Source organism: Epinephelus lanceolatus, chromosome 15 (genome assembly GCF_041903045.1).
Source record: "Epinephelus lanceolatus isolate andai-2023 chromosome 15, ASM4190304v1, whole genome shotgun sequence".
NCBI lineage: Eukaryota > Metazoa > Chordata > Actinopteri > Perciformes > Serranidae > Epinephelus > Epinephelus lanceolatus.
Window position 1 is genome coordinate 14213207 of NC_135748.1, and position 20912 is coordinate 14234118.

The window sequence follows — 20912 nt, forward strand, 5'->3', positions numbered from 1 at the left end:
ACAATTCACTACTTAGGTAACCCTATCACATTTACAATTATCTTTTTAAAATGTCAATGATAATCAATATGCACTGTCCCTTTTACAACAGTTTAATGCAGTCTGTCAGAAATACACCAGAAGAACAGCTGGTGTCTCTGTGGTCAGTTCAAACCTCTGTGACAAAGGCACTGCATTTCCTGTTACTGCTTCACAGTAAACGCCACAACACGTGATTTGAATTTAAGAAAGTAAAAATCATGTTTGGATTAGCATTAAAGGCTGATTTATAGTTAGCTGTAAGCTGCGAGTATTTTGTGTGGTGGTGTGTCTGTGTCGCTCTGCAATTACGCCTCAAATGCAAGTTAATGATGGTGCTTCTATGCCATTGTGTTAAGTTTCTGCAAAGTGCTGTGAAGTTTGTTCGATTCAACTGACACACCTAAAACACAGCTTGATAGCAACAATATTAAAAGAAAGTATAATCAGCTCCATTATAAGTTACACAACTCACAGACAAAACACTTGCCTTTGCTGGACACTTTATCTCCCAAGATATAACATGCTAACGTTATTAGCATAAGCCTATGGCTTTTTAGCTGGCATAAATTAGCCTAACAGCTAACAGCTTTTTCCTCTACTTATATGAAGCCTTGGACAAAAACATCTACCAACAAAGGCAAAGTTATAAAATTTGGCTCCATTATGATCTATAAGATTCACAGACAAAACACTTGTCTTTGCTGGACACGTTTCCCCCACAGATACAACATGCTAACGTTATTAGCATAAGCCTATGGCTTTTTAGCTGGCATAAAATAGCATAATGGCTAACAGCTTTTTCCTCTACTTAGCTGACACCTGGGACAAAAACAACTATTAACAAAGGCAAAGTTATAAAATTTGGCTCCATTATAAGCTGAGGTTCACTGACAAAACAACTGTCTCCTACTAGACACATTTTTCCCGCATATAAAGCATGCTAACATTATTAGCATATGCCTAACACATTTCCCAGACACAATTTCAAATGCTATTTTGTGGGGGCTTTATTGTTTTCACAATTTATTTCTTCTTTTCTGTTAAATTTAAGTAAATGTGTAGTATGTGAGTACACAGGCCATATAACAAAACAAAACAAAACAGGGTTTCCTTTTGCGCAGATTTTTATAACCTTATAACTTTAACAATGAATTCCCAGTGGATAGATAATGCATTCCTCATTTTATTTATTTGTTTATTCAAATATTGAGTCAAACATTCAGAAAAACAAACATTGCAGGCAATAGTAAAAACGAGCATGTAATGGTATCTATATCTTTAATTAGTCCTTTCTATATCACAGAGGACCAGGTCTTCTCACCCTGAAATCAACACTAGGGCTGATGTAACACTTACGTTAGACACTAACCCACAACCCACTGACCCACTGTATCCTTCTCTTTTGCAACTGTATCCAACCTCTTGCAACAGAGGAGTTTCAGTTTGCTGCGCCAGCAAACTCAGGAGATGGGTGTGCATTTCCTGCCATCAGTTAGAACTCCAACAAGGAGCAGATACTACCCATATTTGGCATCATTTGATAATGTTACTGATTGGAAACAAGCCATTGGAAATATATATCAACTAACGATAGAAACATTAATCATATTATTTTTTAAATGATAAAGATATGAAGATAAAATAATATCTTGAGGGAAAAAAAAGTATTTTAACACTTTCTACTCTGACTTCTTATTTCTGTTTAGAGCTGTTAAGCCTGACATTTAAATTCATCTTCAAGAGCATACCAAGCTATAATACATCCACCATTTAAAAGTCACATAATTGTTTATCTGCGTGGAAGCATTGGCTGGCCTTTTCAGATTTCAGTGGTACACTGCATTAGTGAAGCCCAAACTGGCAATTACTTGACGATGTCTTTTGGGCAACTTGCTTTCCTACTAAATGCCATGTCTCTGTGCTATACAGATACGCCATCACTCAGCAACAGGACTTTCAAAAAGCACTATGAAAACAAAATGAATGCATCTTGATATGCTTTGGTTTACCCCCAATTTATTCAAAACATAGCTGAGGATTAACTTTGCGTTTCCAGTACTGGAAGTAGTAAATGTAAATTTCAAATGAGATATTAAAACATACAGTATGCACATTTCAAAGAGAGTCCTATGACAGAGCAGAGAGCATTCTGTCTCTGGGAAAAGTGTCTTGGCTTCACACCCCCCAAGTAACAGGACAGTAAATCTTCACTAACAATACTGCCAACCTTTACTGTATCTGATTCATCTAAAAATACATTTATGTGAGCATTAGTATTTTTTGTGACAATGAAAATGTTCTGCCCATATCAAGAAATTCTTAATGCAACCATACAAAGATGAACTTTTGCACATGAAAAAGGTAAAAAAAATAAATAAATAAATAAGCATCCCAAACAGCAGAACAGTAAAATCTGTTCAAACTTGGGGACTAAATTATTTTGTTTTTGTTATTAGATAACTAACATGGTGTACTAATACAGATACAGCAGCACCAGTTAGAAGCTGTGCAAACGAAAGGGATGAGACAGAAGAGGCAGAACTGAGGCAACGAGCAGAACACTCTAGGCATTATGGGAGTAACCTGCAATTATTTTATAGCTCTTAAGATTCCTGAGCTCTTAGTCAGTGTTTACCGTGCAAGGGCACGGCAAGGCCACAAATTACAACCACTTGCTTTGGCACCAAATGCTCAACAGTCACGCACAGGCCCGAGCTTTCTCTCCAAGCGGCAGACAGGCCGAGAATAGAAAGACAAAAAGGTAATGGACGGAGGGTGGCCATTAGATAATTTTTTTGTTTTTCCTTCTGTCGCGTGTTTCCAGAATTGGTAACACGACAGTCTTTTTGGACTACATAATCCAGTAACAGATGATTCTATTCACTCAACTGAGTGACAACAGCTCTTTTAAACTGATATGGAGCTATGTGGCCAAAACCACAACCAGCAGGTCAAACCAACAGAAGAATAAGGCAGTCAAAGTGCACAGCAGACACAAGTGCCATTGAATTCTGTGCTCTGGTTATGACACAACAAATGACACAATGGACAGTAGAGACTGCACGACCAGCTGTACTGGCTGATTAAGGGCCATTTTAATCATAGCCTTAATGGATCTTTAATGATGGCTGCTGTTCGTGTGTGTGTGTGTGTGTGTGTGTGTGTGTGTGTGTGTGTGTGTGTGTGTGTGTTGTGACCACAACATTGTTTTCCAGGTCTGTTCAGAGAATTGTGAAAGACTCATCATGTGACGCAGCAGGCTATCTTCAGCCACGACTTCTCCAAAAGCTCAACTGCCTTGCAGTTTAGGACGTAAGCTGGACAAAAAACCGCAACAACTAAGGCCTCATGAGTGGTTGAGAAAGGAGTGACAATTATGTGGCAACCGGAAAGGTAAGGTAACCGCAGTTGCTGCAAACAGGTTTTCGGCTTATCTCTTGAAAAGCTGTGGTAGCCACCATGTCCTCAAAAAAAAAAAAGAAAAAAAGAAAAAAAAAGGGGAAAAAAAGAAAATTTGGACAAACACACAAACAAGTTTGAATGCCAGCCTGGAATACCCAAAAGGTGCTCCGTCGCCAGTGGTGATTCAGCGGTGTAGGCCGTCACATAAGTGGCTTTGTGTCACTCTCCAACTCTCTTAATCTGGGTTTGGTGTTTTTAAAGGAGCAGTCATGTGCTCAGGTTGATAAGGCTGAGAAGCACGACACTTTAAATGCCACTCTGGAGGATTTTTACTGTTCAGTTTTTCCTCCATGGTTTAATGTGATATGGGCACAGTCTGTAGATGTCATGTTTAAGTTCAAGTAATTCTGACAGAATTTTACTAAACAGCTATGAACAAGTTATAGAGACTTCAGGTTAATTTTGAACTTTGAACTTTTGAACTTAATGCAAAGGACTGTACCAAAATCAGAGAGTAAAGCATTATAGTTGAAAGTCCTGTGTTGAGACAACATGTTACAGATCAGGGGATTTTGCTGTCTTTGCCAAGAGGTGTGATTGACAGCGATGATATTTATTGTGAAAGAATAACTCTGAAAACTGTGAATTACATAACATATCCCAAAAAACCCTTAAAGGCTCCTTGTGCGACATTCAGCCATTAGTATGGCAGCAAACCCCTATTAGCTATGATAGGATGTAGTGGAGTAATGGCGTCCTTAGCAAGGAATGAAGTCATGCTACCTCTCTTTGTAATGTAATCCCAGCTTATCTGTTCTTTGTAGTGGTAAGCAGGTCCAGCCCTGTGTTCATGTTAGTACATGTCTGTATCCCACTGGCTAACTCATTGCCACTGTGCTCATATGGCGGTTATTGCTGATATTGAGACGACTTTGTAGCACCCGTCCTCCATTATACTACGTTACATAAATCTATTTTTACCTGTTTTATATCACTGTAAACTAAATATTTTTGAGTTTTGGATTGTTGGTTGGACGTGAGGATACCATCTTGGTCTCTGTGATGGGCATCTTTAACTTTTTTCCTAGCATCTTATAAAAAGACAGATAACTGGTGATGAAAATATTTGCTTGTTCCATCCCTTGCTCATACCACATGCATGTGCATAAGAGTCCTTCGTGAACAGCACAACATAATATACTGAGTTTTTACTGCTTTTTATTTTATAATGGCTCTTTTTGGACTCAAGTGTTGTGTGACCTGCAATTCTATGCTGCGGTCAACATACCATAATCACCACACAGCTTTCCACTGCTCCTGAGGGCTTGGTTAAGTGCCTAGTGCCTTAATGCATGTTAGCTTAATGTATGACACCTAAATTACTTTTCATTCCTTTCTGCGCAGAAACCTCTCCAACTGAGCACACTGACAAAACCTGTACATGGGCTGTATATACCGTGTTTATGTCGCAATAGACTGGTGAAATTATTTCTATTTCCTTAGGTTACATAGCAAATCATTACTATATGTGACTGAAAGCAGTGTGAATACTCTGCTTCACAACAACTGTAACAGAACCAATACAATAATTCAACTACGTTCAGTGCATGCATTAAAATCCAAGCACAATGTTATGATATTCATAAATCTTAAAGGAAGAATGTATTATTTTCCATATCACATTTAATGACAAACATGTAGCATTAGTCAAGTTCACTGTAAACTCAGAACCGGATGACAAGCATTCATTAATTCATTGTTTATCTGCAAACATGCAGATTACTGCTCTAATAACAGGTCCATTACTTGGTCATGACTGGTTGCTGTTAATGTTCTTGATCTATTTTAAACTCTCACTTTGAGACCCAACACATCAGCCAATAAAGAAATACATAGAGGTGAAGAGTGGGATGCTCAAACCTATTGATTGGAATAAAAAACACATCTTAATCAGCCCCTGAATTAATCAAACGCTGACCTCATGCAATAAGTGACGCTTCCTGTTTTATCCTTTCATAACCCATTAAACTCTGAAACTGTAAGAAACCTTAAACAGGCTATAGGTTATGTTTTTTTTCTTTTTTTAGTGGTGGTGTGGAATAATGCAGAGAATAAAAGAGGCAGCATCTTTAAGAGGAGGTTAATCATTCAAATGACATTTCAGACTCGGTACTGCTGCATGCCCTCGGGCAGTTCAGTATGTAAACAACACGCTGAAGAATGATTTGTTTCTTTGTAGCTTTTCTAAAAAAAACTGTGATGCATGTTGCAATGTTTTTAGATTGTAGAGACAAGTTAAAATTGCAAAGAAGTGTTGATTCTGTCTTGGAACCATTTATTTTGAGTGTGTTACATTCAGTGTTTCCCACAGAATTAAAATCTATCTGTGTGTGTGTGTGTGTGTGTGTGGGGGGGGGGGCTCCACAGTTTATCAATATTAATCAAACAGCAATTACGTTCACAATTTCGGCTGCTCACAATTAAATGAACATGACTGACTGTGATACTGAATTTTAAAACGTGTGCTCCACTCATAGTAAACTCTGCTGCACATCATGTCAAGCTCCCTAAACTAACAGCAGCCTCAACTTTGCAGCAGCAGCCTGTGAAATAAAACTTTCCTAAGTGTTGCAACTGCAGACGGGCAAAACTAAGATCATCCATCATCAACCACCATCATCTGTTGTTTGGACATAGGAGAGAACAAATCATATACAAACAGTGCATGAGACTTGTGTCTGCCTGCAAAGCAACACAACTGACTTGTTAAACCACTTGAAAGAACGGTGAGTGCGTCATGGCCAACAAGAATAACGTCACTAATGTACCATTATCGTTAATCCCTGTCCTTGTCCAGCATCAACTCAGACATTCATAACAGCGATGCTGCAGCATGTCACATCACCATACTGTGACCACTGTAAAAAAAAAATAAAAATAACAAAAATAAATAAAATAAACACATGCTGCAGATACAAATCCATGGCGGATGGACAATTTTATTTCTATATTTTGCTTCTAGGAAATGCAATGTGAATAAAGACCAGTACTATTTGATGCAAGGATTTGTACATTGGCAGGAATGTAACACAACATAAAGTTGTAGCAGCTCTCTATTTAAATGTGAAAGAGCAATACAAATAGGGCGGGGCGATAAATCGATTTTATCAATTAATTCGAATTTGCAGTTTAGGCCGATTTGTTTGAATGAAAAATCGAGTTTCTATTTAAAATCCGCCACTGCCGCTCCACGCTGGGCTCCGGTAGTTCAGAGTGGGCTCACCCCCCCCCCCCGCGCGCCTGATACACAAACAACATGGCAGCGAGCAGGGAAGAACTCCTTCTCCAGAAAGGGAACGAGTTCTTCAGCGCTTTTGTGTGCACACCTGTGTCTGTGTCTGTGCTCACCTCTGTGTGTGTGTGTGTGTGTGTGTGTGCGTGCGCATCAGGGCTGAAGTCCGCCGTGCGTGACACAGAGAGCAGAGGAGGATTTTAGACGCGCATCGTGTGGGGACATAAATGACATGACGTTGTGTAAATAAGATGAATAAGTGTTACCAACGCCAAGCTGGCAGACCCCCGAACCGTAGTAAAGGGACCTCCGAAGACCATTAGCTCCTTTCCTTGTGTTAGCTCGTTGTGGCAACAACACATAAACAACGGGACTTCGTCTGCGTTAAAGAACGGCACTTTATTTTCAGCACTGCAGGGATGATGCACAGCCTCTCTCATCAGTGTCTGACTTTTACATAGAGGAAAATAACTCAAAAACAACATGCAGAACTGCGTAGGCTTCTTCACTGTGGCTGCTCGATGTAAATAATATAGCACATGGCTGTGGTCGGAAAGTCTTTTTTGCTTAGGAAGGTTCCTTGCTGAGTGAAATGACCCGGAAGTATATTAGCGGCCGCCATGATAAGAGCTGTTCGAATTCTCTAAACACTAAGGAAAGGAGGTTCAATGCTTCCTTTCAGATCTCCTTTAGCATAGGATACATCGGACCTTCCTAAGCGGTAGGAAAGGAGATAATTCCATCCCACAAGTCATTGCGGTGGCAATATTTACGCACCATTCACAAACTCAAATGTTTAGGAAAGAAAAAACTCAACAAGACCAAGAAAGTTACCGCTGTTTATGAAGCATTATACATCTCATGCCATAACTTGTTCATATATATTTTTTCAACTTTCAACATTATGTTAAACTTAGATGCGAACTATGAACATTTCGCTACTATTGGTGTACCCTCCGTCCACAGCTTTGTTTAACTTGTTTTATAACAGGATAAACAAAAATGCAAATATACAATGCATCATTTTAATTTTCTGATTTTCGTGTGAATGAGAAAAAACGGAAATCCACGTGCTTTTCCCATTTTCGTCTTCAAATGGCTAATTGATATAGAAATTAAACCAAAACCAGAAACCTACCTGTTTTTTGCTTTTATTGTTGTATCTATACTATCTGCCCCTACTGCATCTCAATACATTGGCATCGGCTATGCTTATGGCCTAGATAGATGGATAGATAGATAGATAGAATTTACATAGATTAAATACTTGCAGCGAGCATCCCACCCCCCACCCCGCAGCAGAAACAATAAGCGCGTTTCCCCATAAAGAGAGACGCTGTGCGCATTTACGCACGAGGCACAGCAGCGCCCCTTTTATTATTATTATTATTTATTATTTATCTGTCTATCTATGCAGTAGGGGCACATAATATTGATTTAACAATAAAGGCCAAACACAAGTTAATTACTGGTTGTGGTCTAATTTCTACTGCAATTGCCCATTTGAAGAAGAAAATGGAAAAAGCATGTGGAATTCTATTATTTTTTTATTCACACGGACAAACAAAATAATGCATTTAATATTTGTTTATCCTGTTATAAAACAAACAAGTTGAACACAGCTGTGGACGGAGGGGACACGCACCGTAACATATGCTCAGTTTGCATCAGTCATTTATTCATTTGAGCATTGTTGTATTGCCAGCCTTTAGTAATATCATTAATTCATTTTACTACTTGGATTCAGATGGGTGAGCGTGAGCAAACATTCTCAATGTGACAATTTCGTTTCAGTTTGTGGCTGGCAGCCTATATTCCTTTTTTTAATTCAATTCCGACCATAGTAATTAAACAATATCTTTCACCGTGTTGTCCACGTTTATATATCCTGCATGAAACAACACGATGAGAATGTACGCCCCCATATGTTCTCATCGTGGGCATTTTGTAGTCCATCTTCAGAACATTGTAGTTTCACCACAGCAGACCCACGTCAATAACATCCGCCGTCGCATGATGACGTAGCCCAGCGTAAGTGCGGTTGGATTTTCTCTGCTCCGCGGTTGTCTTTTCCTAAGTCCTTATGAATTCTCCTACTCATCTTTCCTTGACCTCGTGACGTTTCCCACCAAGGTCAAGGAATAGTGATTAGGAATAGACGATAGGAGGGACTTTCCGACCGCAGCCATGTCTCACTTTCTTCCTGGGGCGCATCCTTCTGATGTCACACACCACACCCGGCGCACTAACGTCTCATACCTCCTACATCAACTACACACATACACAGCTCTACACACACACAAGCCACACACATCAGGCTATATAGTTTGTTTAATAAAAGGACAAGGTATAGACCTGTTCTATAGGAAAGGTAACCTTAAATGACTTCTGTTGTGATCCAATATAATGGTAGGGGAAACACAGCCGTATGATAAGAAAGGGGTCCGGTGGAAAGCGATCACAGATGCAGTCGCAATGTATATTGCAAGAGATATGGTGCCCATATATAGGCTACCGTGGAAAAGCTGGGGTTTATTCACATGCTGAAAGCTTTGGACCCCAGGTATGTGCTACCAGGCCGCAAATATATATATTTTTTTTAACTAGGAGGGGAAAAAATCGATTTAAATCGTGAATCGAATTTTTTGTGAAAAAATCTGAGATTTTTTTTTTTAGGCCATATCGCCCAGCCCTAAATAAAAATATTTAGTTTCTAGTAATTGTGATAAATAATCCTGATCTCAGTTTGATCAAAACAATTGTGCAGCCCCAGGGGCAACAACAGCTAATCATCACTGCTGTTTGAAGCAATGCTGAGCCATTTATCTGTTCTCTTTGCGCAGTTAGCTCAACCTAGCACAACACGACGGGATCTCATCCCTACTTGTCAAATTTTGCCACTTCGACACCTGGGCCGTTATTCTCACACTGACACCGAAAAGGCTCGTGTCTGTTGTTAAACCTGTTAGTAACTGTTGGGTAACATAAGCTGTGTGATGCTACCTGTTAGCCCTGTCACTAGCCACTTTATCACTGCCTCTTCAAGGTGGGAATTTGCCTCCTTGCTGTTCTGTATAAAGGGTACAATTGTGGAATCGGGGGATAGAGTTGTCTCGCCTTTAAGCCAGCATCAGAGGTAGTAATAATAACGAAACAACATGTGTGTATGGATGAGACAGGTATGATGTTATATGTGTGATCCACCACTGGTAGATTCAAAAAGCAGCTGATAGCAGTTTGCAGCTAACTCAAAGAAAAAGAACAGCTGCCAAAAATGTCTACAAACCGGGAAAACAATGAGGCCCGGGAGAGCCTTATCGACGGAACAGAGAACAAGATCAGCCGCCATGAAACAAGGATGGTAAATGATCGTTACTGACATGTTAATGCCATCATACAATTATACAGTTCTAAAATGAAATGAGATTTTACCCGTCATATTTGCAAAGTCGTGGTATTTTGACAAAATTGCACCATTGCGCAGAGTTCACAGGGATTTGCTGATTTTGCATTAACTGTTGTGATTGCAACATCGCAACATCCTGGAAGGACTGGTCTGTGAGGCTAACGTTAGCAGAGCTGTCTACACCATCATCTGGTCAGTCTGATATCAAACTTTGTCAGACGAGACTTACCAGCAGTTACTATTACCATGCAGCTGTTATCAATAAATAACAACATTTTTTAACGTCATGATAATATCTAAGTACTACTGATTTATGTCAACTATTGTAATATCCAAAAATGTGAGATTGATATCTTTTTTTTCCTATTGAAAACTGGGCAAATGTGCAAATGGGCAAATTTCTCTGACTTAATGGTTTTTCAAAAAGAACCCTGGGAGGACCTCGACAACAAGCAACTGGACTGTTGTTCAATTCACAGAAAACAATCACAACTTAAATTGCATTTGTAATATTGAGTTGCTAATACATTTTCCTCAAATGTTTCAGCTCTGGGTGGGGCACAACAGTGGTGCTGACATCAAAACCTTTCCCTCACATTCAGTGCACTGTTCAAACCATTTTAAAATGAAGCACTCTCATTAATTTTCCAGGTGTGACCACGGTTGAATAATTACGCACAAGAAAACACGCTTGTCGTCACAGGCCTTGACTCTTATACCAAGAGGGGTCTGCAAATACAGTGAGACTGTGACGGGCAGCCAATCCCAGCAATACCCTCAATCTGTCCGTAGCTCCCCCACTGTCCCCCTGGGGGGGAGGGGCTGCGCTCTCATCCTCCTGCTACTGAGGTGGAAGACAGTGCCATTGTTAAACGCTACCCTGAGGAGTGCCAGGAACATGTTTTAAGAGGATCATTAGGTGGAAATTTTCACGTTTTCTCCCCCTCTGTGAAGTGTTTACTGAGGCTGATTTGCAGCCTCAGTATGCAGCTTTGGAGCAGGAAATATTATTGGAATGACAAAAGTCAAAAACCACATGGCCTCCACTTTACTTTGAATAATATCTGATTATAATTACAATCTTAACTTGCAAAGACAAGTCAAAATGGAAGTGACAGTGTGTGGATTTTTTTTTGTTCCAGTTTAACTACGATTGGTGTATTTAGGTTTTATTTTTCATTTCTCATTCTTTAAAAAAAGACTGTTTAGAATGCAGTATTTTCTTATGGCTAATTCAAGAGTTGATATTTGGATAAAAGACCAAAAAAAAAACAAGACAGGAAATGAAAGGGAAGTACAGAAATAATCGAGGCAGTGACGCTGGCACAATAAATGAAAAGACAGAACGACAGCCCAAGGCTCTGCTTCACCCTGACACTCCCCTGTCAATTGCTGCATGTGGAGCTGCGAAGGTTAAAGTGTGTGTGTGTGTGTGTGTGTGTGTGTGTGTGTGTGTGTGAGTGTGAGTGAGTGGATGGGGGGAGGGGCCGAGGACGCAGGACCAAAAATAATTAGAGTAAAAATAATTAGACCTAAGTGCTCTTGTTGAAGCATGCACAGCTTGTACAGACAAACCAAGGATACAAGGATGCCCAACAACCCTCCCTCAGGTCAGTTTTGAAGGACGTTAAATTGACCTGGGGCAGTGGGCTACTGGTTGCCGGGCATTGGAGAGGCTTGGCTCAAAGAAAATCTTCAAAAATGTTCAAATACAAATCTAGCCTTAAAGCAACAGTTTTGGAAAATAGGCTTATTTGCTTTCTCGTGGAGAGTAAGATGAGAAGATTGACGCCACTCTCATATAAAGACTACTGCCAGCAGCTGGTTAGCTTAGCTTAGCACAAAGACTGGAAACAGCTAGCCTGACTAATTAACATGTTATATCTCATGTTTTATCTGAGCAAAACCTGAAATGTAAAATGAACATTCTGTATTTCTAGAGAGTTGTGTGCCAGATTACTGCAATTGCTCAGCGTTTCAACCTGTTTCCAATCTTTGTGCTATACTAAGCTAACCAGATGCTGCCTGTAACCTTATATGTAACCAAGCGATGATCTTCGAGGCTGAAAAATTAAGCCATCATGGAAGTGCAAAAACTGCAGTACCTCTAATGGCCACCTGAGGCTGGCTCTAGAAGCGAGTCAGTTCCCACAGACCCCCATGTTAAAATGCCCAACTTTACAGCAGAAATGAACATGATGACTGCCTGGTACAAAAAACGGTTTTGGTTTCTATAGCCTATTTCCCCATTTATAAAGGGGGTGAATCTTTATATAACTCAACCGTTCAAATGTTATTAAGGCTTAAAGTTACACGTAATCAAGGGTGTGGCCGCTTTGAGTGACAAGTGGGTGTCATTCGTTGGTTAGGTAACGTAACCAAGGTGTATGGAGTATGGGCATAGCCATAGTTGTCTGTTTCAGTGTGTTTTCAGTTAATGATAACTGATTTTAAGGTGTTGGTCGCCTCAAAAAGTCTTGATCAGACTTTGGCTGTACCCTCTAAAGAGTTGGATAACTCATTTTTTCTGGTAAGAACATTTTGTTTCAATGGTTTTATGCCTGTTTTTTGCTAAGACAAATTAGCATTAGCATTATTACGGCATAGTGATGCAGTGGTTAGCATTGCTGCCTCACAATGAGAGTGTTCCTGGTTCGAGCCCATGGTGGGGGAACCCTTCTGTGCAGAGTTTGCATGTTCTCCCCATGTCAGCGTGGGTTTTCTCCGGGTACTCCAGCTTCCTCCCACAGTCCAAAGACATGCAGGCTAGGTTAATTGGTGACTCTAAATTGACTCTGAATGTGAGCGTGAATGTTCGTCTGTCTCTATGTGTCAGCCCTGTGATAGTCTGGCGACCAGTCCAGGGTGTACCCTGCTTCTTGCCCAGTGTCAGCTGAGATAGGCTCCATCCCCCCGTGACCCCTAATAGGATAAGCGGTTACAGAGAATGAATTAATTATTATCATAGTTAAACATGGCTATAAAAGCACTGTCCTAACCAAGCTAGCAGCTTCAGTTAAGGTTAGCTCCATCCTCTCGTTCAAAAACAGTCACTTCTGGCTCCAAAAATCCAAGATGGTAACGGCCAAAATGCCAAATTGAGGTTTTGGAGTGGAAGTCACGGTGACATGATCCATTATTTCATACGGTCTATGTATTTCACAAACTGATCCAATCAACGTCCCTCTAGAAGGTGATTAAGCAAATTTCCCAAAATGCTGAACTATTCGTTTAACTGTGCTGAAAATGTGTGCCAACAAGGATGAGATGTACTACAAACTAACCTGGAGCATCACCGTCCAATTAAACATGCAAAATGTATTCTACAGTCTAAAAAAAATCCATAATTAGACTGGGCCGAGCATCGGGGAAATCAGAGACAGTAAACACTAAGTGTTTTTTTAGCAGTGAACATTCCACATGTGGGCTTTATAAAGATCCATACTGATATTCCTCTTTTCACTTAAATAAATGCTCTTTTTGCAGTTAATACAACTCTATTAATTTTTCAGGTTTTGAAAACACTATTTGGGAATCTTTAAACTTGACAGAAATAGTCTTATAGCTCGCACAATACTACAGAACAAAGTGGATATCAGTTTATTCGTAAGACTTGGGTCACCTGAAACATCCTGTTGGATCAATGACAGCGTCTTGAGGCTCAACCACACACACACACACACACACACACACACACACACACACACACACACACACACTGTAATCACTTTGGAGCTGGTGACATGGGCCAGTGCTTGTGGGGGAAACAAAGCTCAAGTGAAGCGAGAGCAGAGGGCTCAGTCACGAATGTGGCGTCGCTCCATGCTGATCAGTGTGGACATTTAGAGGCAAGCTGCCGCTGCACATATATGCGCTCTACAGAGCAAGGATGGATGGACACACAGCCCAGTGAAATGCAAAAAGGACATCTTTTAACCAAAAGGTCATGGCTGTAATTAGAAAAAAAAAGATCAGCTATTCTCTGCATTGAGGAGGATCCTGGAGTAGCATGATGCCGTATAAGAATGTATGATAGAACTCTAGTTTTATGCTGTAAAAAATCTAGGCATGAATATCCAATCTTATCTGATGTTTCTCTTATAACCTTCCAGAATGAATGTGTTAAGGAGACCACAAATGTGACATTGTACTGCAGCCACCAACCGCGTTACAAGACCTCAGCAATAGGAACAAATATCCTATACAGTGAGAGGTCAAAGGCCAATGTTAAATGAGAGGGTATGAGTAAAAGCAACTTCAAACGGGTGACAACACAGAGGTCAAGGTATGATCAAAGGATGAGACACTAAAACGGTGCCCAAGAGGACCACATGCCCTTTAAAGAGGAAGAAAACTGCCAACATCCATCTGTGTGCATTTCACTATCTTCCCTTCATCTCTGCTCTCAGTGTCCTTCCCACTCTTTCATTTTGACTATGATGGGCTGCCCCCTTTAAAAATAAATAAATAAATAAATAAATAAACTTGCATTCCTCCCCCCTCCCCGAGGCTGGGCAGTGCATGCAGGAAGGTAAACATGTCCACTGTGGTGAGCTCAGACCACGCGGATGCTTCGCTCCAGGTAACAGTCGTCCTCCACAGCTCTGCGCCCACCAGCAACATCTCGGCATTCACTAGCAGTGCAGAGTAGCCTATGTCTGAACAGATTTCCGCTTCAGTGCCAAACCTTCCCTCCTCAAGCAAGGACATCCATGGATTTGATGAGGAGGTTGATTCAAATCAGGGTCAACAGTCTGACCTCTACCTACAATACCTGGCTGATGGCTTATATTCCGTCTGAAAAGCATCACCTTTTTGATTTTGTGTGTTGACTTTTGTCAAGAAAGACCGGCTATTAAATGGGTTATAACTCACTGTGAGGACTTAATGGGTATTCATACTGAAAACAGCCCTGCATTATGAAAATTCAACGAGCTGCTACTGGTGAAAGGATGAAATTTGATGGGGGAAGTTCAATTTTAGTAACAGATCTACAGCCCACCGAAACACTGCAGAGTGGTTTATAGTACTACGAGACAGGACACAGTGACAACTTTATCTTTCTTTCCAACTTTATCTCACAGTAGAAATCAACACTCATTTAATCTATGAAGAACTTGTGCTTTCAGATATTTGAAGGGCCAGCACAGTGCCTTAACAGGTTACATTACACCACATTGCAGCAACAGTTGAGACAGATTAAACTTTTGTGCCAGACAAACCTGTTTTTTAGCCAGACTCTCTGGAGACAACACAGCAGTCTCATTAAAATGGATGAAATGATGCAATTGTCTGTCTGTGTTGGTATTCTTTTGCACAATAAAAACAAATCAAACAAACAAACTCCTTATCAAATCTTTCCTAAAAACTGTCAGATTTACTAAGTAAATGCTTTTGAGCAAATCTTTGTTAAGGTTGCAGCCACAATCTGCATGTATTTAACGCCTGATTTACCAAGGCAGCAGCTCATTGCATGGTCAGGTGTCAGGGGAAGGAGAGCTTAGGAAGTGCGGTTGAGTACTCAGAAAAGGAAAATCAATTGAAATCAAAGAATCATTTGTAATCTTGATTACCAAATACTTACTTTGGCTGAAAAACTAGAATACTGCAATAAATTTAGGAAAGTATTCAGTATACATCTAATCACCAGTACACAAGAAAAAAAAAAATACACGGTCAGAACATAGACTGTATTAAAGAAGTAGATGTAGCTAGCGTGATGTCACTCATTGGTTTGTGAAGTACCGCTTGAAGCCTCGAGTTTGGCACTTTGGCTGTCGCCATCTTGTTTTTTTGGAGCGAGAAGTGACCATATTTGAATAAGAGTGGATCGGACTAAAAACCTGAAGACACCCCCATGATAGTAACTTGTCAATCACAAGGTAGCATTGCCCGAAAGCATACCCTGCTTTATTGTCCATTATACTCTACATGGGAATTTACATAATGAAGATTATTTTGTATTGAAGAATACTTGAAACTAGTGATTAAGACCATAATCTCATTAGGAAAATGTTACTGTGGTAATAAATCATGTGAGAAGTAGGGTCATTTTCGCAATTCATTCTGCAAGCAATGGAGTTGCCCCCTGCCGACCAATAGGAAGAAAGCCCATTTAAGGCATTCTGCAACTGCCTCCCCTTCTGGTGGACCACCATGGGACCTTATTTCAGAAAAAATGTGAGCGGTACTTAACGACGAGAGACAAAAAACTAGCAGTCTTTGAATTGTGCCATAAATTACACATTTGACATTTGTCAATTTAAAAGATTATTTTGCAAGTCAAGAAAGCTGCATTTTGTTTTTAAACTGCTCAACTATATGACTGTGGAAATATGTAATCAGAGTGACTGCATAGGCCATGTAAGTGAAGTCATAACTTTCTCGGTCGCTAAAGCTAAAATGCCTGTGTGTATCACATTGGGACGTACTCACATGAGCAACAGGTATTACTAGCTCTTCCCGGCTGATAAAAGGACCAGAAATCGCTGGATAAAACCCATCAGGTACGATAACGTTTCATTCGCGTGTGGAACTTCGCTAAGTAGCTAGGTAGCTAGCTGGTGCTGGAGACAAGAGATATAATTCACTGAGAGGTTTCATACAAAACTAAATGTTTAACAATGGTAAACCTTATATGTGTAACTCATGGCAAAAGTCAAACATGATCTGAACCTTTTTCCTCTTTTGCCATTGACTATCATGCATATTTTCTCCAGAATAAGGTCAAATGGGGGACAGTAGAAGGAAAGGTATCACCTCTCCATTGGCTTCATTTTTCAGAACCAAAGAAAACCCCTTGATTCAGAAGCAAAAGGGAGATGAAGTGATATAATAAGACAGATCAAAGACACAAAGGGCACCGCAACAGGTAGAGGGACAGAGACAGAAAGAGCAGCAGATCCAGCAGTTCAGAGCAGAGCAGGTGGAGGTGGATAGTGTTGATATGGATATCAATACTGAGGTAAATGCAGCCATACACACTCTTAAATGACTTAACTAAAGAAAGTCAAGCTCCAAGACCAAATCTCCACGTTTGCTATATTTATTTGCATTACCACAATCACTAGTGCTCATCAATAATACCCTGATTTTGTTTTTAAATAATGGTTATTACACAAGCCTTTATTCAATGCCATGTGTCTTTTTCCCACTACAACACTCCTTGTGGCTCCTGTAAATCCAATTTGTGCTACATTTATGCCTGATTTTCAGGAGTGGAGAATTTTTTCTGCTGACAGTCGCAAATTGCATGACCTCAGTAAATCCAGCAGAATACATAATCAACACTGTTAACACGTCTCGTCTTATTATTTGTACAACCCTTTAATGCACATGCAATAAGGAGATAAACACATCTTGCAGAAACTGAAATGAAAACGCAAACTGCGCTCCAGCCTTGTGCAACTGTTTAATAAATACGACGCAAGTTTGGGGCAGAATGCGTAAAATCTGTGCCTGAAAACCCGGTGCAAAGCTGCAACAAACCTGTGCCCTGTGTGTCAGATAGTTTCTACCTTATACTGTTCTGTCATGGGCTGTGGTTTTTGAGGCCAGCATTTTCAAACACACAAGACCTTCATGTTAATCTGCTCAGATGGAGTCATTCTTGGTTGGTTGCAACATTGACCCACAGGCCGAAGATAACTGGTAAGGCAAGGCACGCATTCACACACAAAATTCCATGTGTAATCACTCAAATGGAGCAACCACATTTACAAATTATTTTCAATTTAACTACTTTGTGGTTGCAGTGTTTCTTTATATATAGGCTATATCTGTCTGCTCAGTCAGGAAGTACTGTAGGAGTGGATTAATTGCACTTGAACTGCTCTGCCACAGTATGGAATTACTTGCAGTGCAGAAATATGCAATGCACAAAATGAATTGACTTCAGACGGCATTCTCACTGACAGAACTAATTGCCTGACAACTGTCAAACTGAAAATTCAGGTCATCGGTTTGGCGTACAGTACATTCGTGTTCTTAGAGTCCAGCCTATATGCTGCATAATCCCGTTCCTCAGGAATGCGTAGGAGGACAAGGTGTGGGCTGATGTTCATTACTTTCCTCTCTGCGAGTCGATACTCTTTCTTAGTCTTCAAGTGCTCCCATGGTGATACTATGTATACCCAAGCTGCCAAATACAGCATAATACTGTGAGTGTGTGTATGTGTATGTGTGTGTGTGTGTGTGTGTGTATGTGAAGCAAAGAACATGATATGATTAGGGTGACAGAAATGTACATCCATATCCAAGACTTCGCCTCTAATAAAATCACTAAATATTACAGAGGGTTCTTCTTTGACAACATTGTGTCAATGGCTACACTGCTACCACCACCCACTGGTTAAAGGTGTCAGTGTGTCTGCCTCGTTTTTTGAAAGCCTCTGCACAGAAACCTCCAGCAAGTGACAGCACGCTTGTTTGAAAAAAATGTCACCAATAGAGCTCCCCTCGGGGCTGAATCTAGAAACTTTCCTGCCTCAAGACACTCAGGTAAAAAAAAAAAAAAATTCTATCATGACCAGCAACGCAGCTGTGGAATGTAACTTTGACATTGGATGAGTCCACTCAAAGCCTGCAGAGAGAGATGAGTCTGGGTGCTCCAGGTCTGAGAAACATGGGGACAGAGGCTGATGTGAGGCTGATGATGGTTGCTGTTTCCCTTATGTTTACCATCATTTCCCTTCACAAACAGAGGCCAGGCTGGAAAAGGCCAGAGAGCCAGGGCCTCCAGCGTGCAGGCAGTCGAAGATGGGGGGAGCGACAGAGAGTGAAAAGAGAACTGGAGATAAGCGAGAGAGTGAGAGAGGGGTAAAGGCAATCACTGATGAGAGAGAGAGAGAGAGAGAGAGAGAGAGAGAGAGAGAGTGTGTGTGTGTTCGGGCTAAGCTGCCTCCAGACACCACGCGGCTCAGAGCAGATCGAGAGTGACGGCTTGCTGATTAGTCAACTCGCAGCCCCCAAGACCGGAGTCTGCATACACGCACACACACACACACACACACACACACACACACATGCGCACACATAGTTGCATAGCAGTTCATTTAAATAAACCCTGCTATTATCATTGCATATAGACACACATACATGTAAACAAAAGACAAACAAAAGTGCAGAATGTAAACAAAAGAACACTCTAATCTAAGTAGGCTCATGTCATCACAAAATCTATTTTGAGACTAATAAGTCTGCAGCGCTGTCTGCAGGTCTGCGCCGTGGCTGTGTGTGCCTAATGTGAAGTAGGTGTGTACCTTGATTACAAGTCAAAATGCATATTGGGGTTCAGTGGTTAATTCCCTGAGGCTGTTCTCATTCCCCTTTTGTACTTATACCTACAATAATGCACTATAATTCATACATAACCCATGTAATCATGAGAGAGGCTGTGATCATGTGACCCATGTGCTGCAGACTGTTCTCCCTCATGTAAGAGATGAAAAGAAGGAAGCATAGACTGTATAAAATAATAATGGACGTAGCCACTGCAACATCAACCATTGGTGTGTGGACTCCTGTTTTGAGGCCTTAAGTTTGGCATTTTGGCTGTCACCATCTTGGATTTTTTAGAGTCATATTTGGACCAGGAGCTGGAGCTAACCTGAAGGCTAGCAGCTAGCACCGTGCATTTACAGCTACAATTAACTATAATGATACTAATGCTAATGCTAATTTTTGCTAACCAAAAAAAAAAAACAAAAACAAAAATCAGGCTTAAAGCCATTAAGACAAAACGTACTTACAGGAAAAACAAAATATCAGTTGTATAAACATTCACCCCTGTATAGTTTTCATGAAGGGGGAAATTAGCTACAGAGACCAGAACCATGTTTTTGGTACCAGGCTCTAAAGATGTTTATTTCTGCTGTAAAGTTGGGCATTTTAACTTGAGGACCTATGGGGACTGACTCTGATTTGGAGCCAGCCTCAAGTTCGAAACTGCAGTTTTTGGCACTTCCACCTTGGCTTTATTCGTCAACCCCAGAGGTTGCTGCTTGAGAGGAAGTCAGGTACCATAGTGTAAAGAGCGACAAAGTTCACAAAGAGAGGTGGTCAGAGTGGTGGATGGGTCAAAAAAAACCACAGGACTTTGACCCAGGAGACTGGGGTTCATGTTGCATGCGAAAGCAAAAGCCAGTGTTGTTATTCTACATACGTCACCTAACCTTGTCAGATCTCGTTATGTTAGGTGCCTAAGGTGATGACACCCAACTATGATTCTTTTCCTCAACCTAACCTAACCTAACCTAACCAATATGGGCCCTAATCTGTAAGACATCTTATGAAGCATTGCATGAGGATAAGTTGATTACCTTAAGGAGATAGACAGGGATGTTGCTGAAGTCCACAGGGAGTTTGAGAAGGAAACGAGCTGAAAACTCTCCCGTCTGTAGAACAAGTAACAAAAGTAAAGAACTTAACCAGGTGTATAACATACAGATCATACAGTACCAATGAATGAAAAAAGATGCATTCAACATATTAAACATGTAAAACTGTTTTTACAGTGGACACTGAAGAAGAAGAAGCTAAAACATTTTGTTTACGTTGCATTTAGCTAAACTTGCAATGCCTTTTGTATCGAGTGCTTCATTTTGCACGGCTTTCACACGCTCAAACAAGCCTAATTAAACCTAAAGGTCTCCTATGTGGGAGATAATATCTTGTACAGTCCCTGCAAAACATTTTTTTCCACGTTGCCTCTCAGGGCTTCAGTAGGGTACTGACTTCAGAAAAACACTAGTCAGGCCGTTCATTTGGTTAATTATTGCTTTCGTTAGGTTC

At 40.6% G+C, this 20912-nt stretch overlaps 1 protein-coding gene across 1 annotated transcript in view; it reads right to left on the reverse strand.

Annotated features, from left to right (window-relative positions):
* The window catches only part of babam2 (BRISC and BRCA1 A complex member 2), a 117131-nt gene that overhangs the window by 61739 nt on the left and 34480 nt on the right, over window positions 1-20912 (reverse strand). The window contains exon 6 of the mRNA XM_033641870.2: window positions 20441-20515. Within this exon, the coding sequence (XP_033497761.1) occupies window positions 20441-20515 (75 nt within the window). The remainder of the gene's footprint in view (window positions 1-20440; window positions 20516-20912) is intronic.